Below are 6,000 nucleotides of genomic sequence, written 5' to 3'. Positions count from 1 at the left end.
AATGAGTTTAGATGGATGTAAAACTTATCTTTGTATTATCATCAAAGATATTTTTCATTGTACTTGAACTCATTGTTTGCTTATAATTTACATAATCTTGACGTAGAAGATCATGAAATGAAATGAGCAATTCGTGCTGATAACGTGTTATAAAATAAAAGCAATTTAGTAAAACATGAACAAGACATGTTGTTATGAAATAAAAGCAATTTAGTAAAACATGAATAAGAAATGGAGATAGAGAGAAGGAAGAGATTTTCTTCTTCAATTGTGTGTATTTTCTTATCTATTACAAGGCCTTTATATAGGCATGAAAAGTGAAGAAAAATATGTCATTGAATATGTCATTAAGCATAGAAATATGTCATTGAATATGTCATTAAGCATTTGAGAAGATCATGGAGGAAGAGTAGACATCCACCATAATTTGATTTTTCTTATAACAATATGCACAAATGTGCAATATCATATTAATGTTGGTGGTTTTCTTTCTCTAAGAACTTGAGGTAAGGATAAAACAACAGGTAAATGATAATATTAAATAAGGGCTTGTTAAATAATAATCGTACCGCGTACGTAAAGTTTTAAAAAAATATAGAATTTAAAATATAAAAAGGCATTAAAATTGTTCTAGTGTAAATATAGAAAGTGATCTTCTAATTTTGGAAACAAAAGTTATATATTCAAGACACATAATACTATAGATTCTAAAGTTTTAAAGTTAAATTATTAGGAGTACATATATAGTAGATCGATAGTATAAGAATATCACGTGAAGCACGATACGTTGAAATTTTTGGCTTAATTCGGGCTGTTTGCAACAAAGAATATCACTTAAATCCATGCTACTTCTTCTTCAGACTAATAATCTGTATTATCTCCGACGTACAACCAAACGGACTCGTAATCACCAGAATACAACAAGTAAGGAATTAACTAAGATGAAGAAGAAAGGCAAGATTGAAATTCAAAGATCTCAAGTTTGAAGCTAGCTTAGTCCAACTTCATATCTTCATATCTGATGTTTAATTTTTAGATTTTAAAATTCAATTTCAGCCAAAAGGTTTGAAATTGGAACTTGGAAGCTGACTAGCCTAACTTTATTTTCTCATGTCCGAAGTTCAAATTTTAATGATTTTGAAGTGCTAAAATTTAAATATTTTGAAAATTTTAGCTATGTCTCGAGTAGTGGTCCTTCAAGCGGCTATTTGTGCACTTCCACTAATAAAGACACCAATGTTTGATTCTCGTTGGCTACCTCCAAATCCTTTATATTCTTGCCTGCCCCTTGTTGCCTTTATTTATAAAGGTCATTTAATATATTTGGTGGTTGGTCAAAAATAATCATACCTTTATATATATAAAAAATATATGCTGATTATATAATATGGGGCGATTTACTGTGTAAAAATCCCATTTATTTATTAAATGAAGTTTAGCCCACGACTTGCATCTTACCAAATGAAAAATTTGGCGGACCCTCGATTATTTTCCTTTAGCAGTAGAATTCCTAACCGCTATGGCCTCTAAATAAAAAACCTCTGAAAAATAAAACTAGACCAGAATTTCAGCGTTGGCTGTTTTCAATCTATAAAAAGAAATCTTTTAAAGTTAAATTGTGTAACGTGTGTTTTAATTGGGATACTAAATGGACCAAGGTTCACAAGTGTGTCAATCTCCCTTAACTACCTCTTTTACTAGGTGATGATAATGTCTCCGATGCACCGTTCTGACTCAACTGAGATCCAACCTGATTCAACGGGAACTCTATCACCTATTGCCAATGGATCTGTTTCGGCCATAAGTTATCTGGCTTTCTCTGATGGGTCCTTTATGATGACACTACGTATAGTGGTACTGTCAAAGCTAATTCTGTCCAGGTCCTTCTCGACGACGGAGGCACTCATAATTTTATTGATCCCCATATGTCAAAATTTCTGAAATTGCCTAATGAAAGTTCCTCAAAATCTCCGGTAATGGTGGGAAATGGTTCACAGTTGAAGTGTTTAGGTATTGTTCGTCAGCTTTCTCTTACCATTTAGGACTATATTTTTGCTAATGACCTTTTTTGTGTGATTGAGTTTGAAGGTGAAAATCTTGTGTTAGGTGTGGTGTGGCTTGCAAATTTGGGCCCAACTGTAACAGATTATGCCACACGTATACGCCAATTTTACGCCCAAAATAAGAGAATTACTTGGGTGGGTATCCCTGGCCCATCAGTGGAATATGTCTTAACTTTAATCCTTGCAGCGTTTACACTCCAATAGCTCTATCGCTTATATGTTTCACCTTGAACTTATTTCTTCCCCGTCCTCTATACCTAGGATATACCAACTGACCTCTGTTCTCTCCTTAACTCTTATCCTAAATTTGTTTGCCCACACTTTATCCCTGGTACCTCATAGTCTCTAAGATAATCGTAATCTACTTGTCCCAAGTTCTACCCTATTAATGTTCGGCCTTACCTTTATCCACATTTTCAAAAATCCTAAAAGTACGGGGGGTTGGGGAGGGTGAATTGACTCCCGTTATTTCTTTTTGAAAGATAGTCGACTAGTTTATCAATTAGTCAACTAATAGTTTGAGCGAATGTAAATAATAAGCGCAAAATGTAAAGTGCAGAAAGTAAATGACACCAATATTTTTATACCAGCTCGGATTCAATGTGAATCTTAGACCAATCCTCTTGGATTGCAAGAGGGTTCTATCTTTAAAGCTCATTAAAATTCTTCTTACACATATTTTGATGAGTAGAACACCCACCAACATCTTTTAGAGATAAAGTAAACTCTTAGTGTTTTGATACAATGCATCATCAATATTTTTAATTCTTCTCTCTACTAGTTACACAGTAAATCAATTAAAGATTACAATGCTGGATAAGAGTATAACAAAGAGCTTGAGGTTGGCCAGATGAAAGTATGTTCTTCTTATACTTGGCCTTCGACTATATATACGTCTTGAGGGATGATTTGTAATTTAAGAGTCTTGATTGGAAAAGATCTCGAGAGATAGGCAACCCAAATGATTTGATCCTTGGATTGAATCTTGATTAATTTCTTCCAAGAATAAGGGCGGAGCTTTCCGATATCTAATCTTTGAAACTCGATAGAACTGGTGTTGATACTCAATTTTGCCCTCATGATTCTCATTTAATCTTTGTGGGTTGGTATGTTTTATAACGTATCTTTATATAATTTTTGAGTATTATTTATAGAATAATTCCTGCATTATTACTCAATGACATGCTTTAAATATTAATTTATTATCTTCATGGCATTTTTCTAAATTTTTTTTCTGGAGTTCTTATTTTTATGTATATTATGAGCACTTTCAACTAATTCCAGCATTTATAATTGATAAATAGATTATTTATTATTCTCTTAAAATTATTTATGAGTTACAAGTTGACCAAATTAGTTATCTACATTTTTAGTATTTTATGCACATTTTATATCATTCCATCTAATTGTACGGCATTTTATATCATTTATCAATTATTTGCGATAATAGCCTATATTTTATAATAATTATATTATTTAAGTCAAAGTAGCATTTTATATTTTTATAATCACAACTTACTACTTTTATGTATTTAATTGCATAAATAAAATCTTATATATATTAGTTAGTTATTTTTATTAATTTATTCTTCTCTTAATTTCGCATTTTTAAAAACAATTCAGCCCAAACCAGGCCAAAATTTGGACCAAAAGGTCAAAAATGCCCATGCCCAATCCCCCTAAACCCGAAATTGAACGACCTAATACCCCAACCAGGATCATACCCGCTACACCCGACCCATCATTCATTTTAATCCCAAAAGATCAACTGCTCACAACTCGTCCTCATCTTTTATCTTACTAGACCCCAAACCCTAATACCATTTCACTCGCTCAAAGCCGCCCTTATACGCTCCCTTCTCTCTTTGACTAAACCCTATCCGACTTTAAAAGATCTTTCCGCACCCTTTCTTTATACGCGGTTATATGCGGTCTCACTTACCTTATTTCTCTCTTACTCACTTAATCATGGTAACTTTTGTTACCAATCCTTCTATGGCAAAAGCGATTCTCCTAAATCGGGCATACACAATCACGACCTTAAGGATTTGGATATGCTTTTGGCTTTATACATCTGGGACGAGGAAATATCTTCCCATTTTGGCATATCTTCGACGATTTCTTCGTGATTGGGGTTTGTGTGCAATTTGCCCTATATCCGACTCCGATTAGGTTTGCATGGTTTGATTCTTTCCTTATTATTTTTAATTTTCTACTGGTATTATATAAATCCCCTTCCCTTTTCCCCCTAGAGGCATACCTAGGTCACTTATACTCTCATACTCAAAACTAGCATATATTGTTCTATGTTCTTTTGATTCCATTTGGTTTTACTGTTTGGTTACTTTGTGGCCGGCGAAAAGCCAATGCCATCGTATATTAATTCTTTAGACCTTTTCACGGTATAAGTACTACTCGGGATCCCAAGAGGTCCTCATGAACTCTGACTTGCTGAGATTCGAGGTTCTGGAGATACTATTGGGGCTCTTTGCAATTTCTGTTACCCGTTCTTATTACCGTCTTGACTGGTTAGTCTCTTAGCCATATTATTTTACTCTTACCTATTTAATTGTGAAATCCGCTATGATTGACTTTCCAATTGTGTTCTTTTCTTTGTATGCTTATGATAAATCTTTGCCAGCCTGACTACGCTCAATGTTTATGCAATTAGACCTAGCTAGTCGATTGGGATAAGAACATTGTTCAAATTTTGTTTTCAGATTGCCATTCTTTATTGACTGTCCTGCTATATAGTTTTCTATTAAAGGGTGATTCAAATAGGTTAGAACTGGTTGAATGTGGATTGTAGATGCATCTCACTCGCTGCTTAATAAGAGACTTCACATGTGTTCCTTTACAAGCCAGACCTTAAGTTTGCCTTAATTACTGCTCTTGATGTTCTTAATCCCTGATAAGGCCTGAAACTGGAAGCCACTAGTTCATGTGTATTCATTGAGACATGTTTCTTTCCTTGTTGATAGTGAACTTGTTTTTAAACCTTTGTCACTCGTGATTCATTATGGCTTGGATATCCTGTCAAAAATAAGTAACAAGCATAATGGGGTATAGACGTATAGTATATATGGCTTAACTTATCGCTCGCGTTGTCTATATAAATTCCTTCTTTTTTGCACCATGTTGGTAGTTATTTATTATAATAGACACTAAGCACTAGCACTTAGAGAGTCTGCCTCTAGGAATGTATATCCAGTGGCTCCTAGTCCCTTAACTTGGCAAGCACATGGTTTGGTAAGCCTGTCATCGAGATTAGTCAAATAATACCTTCAATTGGGATTCCTTTCGCTGCCACTGAGTTCTGGTGCAATTTATAGGCCTCATTCGTGTTCTGGGAAACTTTGAAGGCCCAGATATACTTGGGTTCACGCTGTATCTTGTTACTATGTCCTTGGCATGTGGCAGTGTATTATCGACTTTCCTATTGGACCTGTAATTGTCTTCTTGGTTTGTAATAAAAATAATGGGGATAATAGTTTAAAGGGGTTTTGGGATAGTTTAATTCTTGCATAACTAGGTAGACAACAAGCATATAGGTCCAAATAGCCTTGCCTGCTACTTGTCAACCATGCTCTATTTCCACATATTACTTGTTACTAGATATCATGCCCATAGGACCTCCATCTTTGCATGTCTCGCTTAGAAATCATGAGCTTAGGATCTCAAGCAAACGATAATCAAACACTGCCTATGTGATTTGCAACGTTGTTTAGAAACCATGTCTATAGAACCTACTCTGTGCTAATTTGTTCAACTATCTGCGGTACTACACTTAGAAGCCATGCCTATAGGAGTTTTATGCTAAAAAACCTAACAATTTGTGTTACCATATTTTAAGAACTATGTTCCTAATACCTTACACCTATAAATCATGTCTATAGCATTACAATCAATGACCTATATCACTTGACCATTGCATAAC

General features: G+C 34.3%; 1 protein-coding gene across 1 annotated transcript in view; it reads left to right on the top strand.

Annotated features, from left to right (window-relative positions):
• The first annotated feature begins 1,710 nt into the window (after positions 1-1,710).
• Positions 1,711-6,000, top strand: part of LOC107825111 (uncharacterized) — a 28,858-nt gene continuing 24,568 nt past the window's right edge. The window contains exon 1 of the mRNA XM_075239107.1: positions 1,711-1,880. Within this exon, the coding sequence (XP_075095208.1) occupies positions 1,711-1,880 (170 nt within the window). The remainder of the gene's footprint in view (positions 1,881-6,000) is intronic.

The sequence above is a fragment of the Nicotiana tabacum genome, chromosome 19 (genome assembly GCF_000715075.1).
Source record: "Nicotiana tabacum cultivar K326 chromosome 19, ASM71507v2, whole genome shotgun sequence".
NCBI classification, from domain to species: Eukaryota; Viridiplantae; Streptophyta; class Magnoliopsida; order Solanales; family Solanaceae; genus Nicotiana; species Nicotiana tabacum.
The sequence above is the reverse complement of the archived record's forward strand: the minus strand, read 5'-3'. Positions and strand labels throughout refer to the sequence as shown.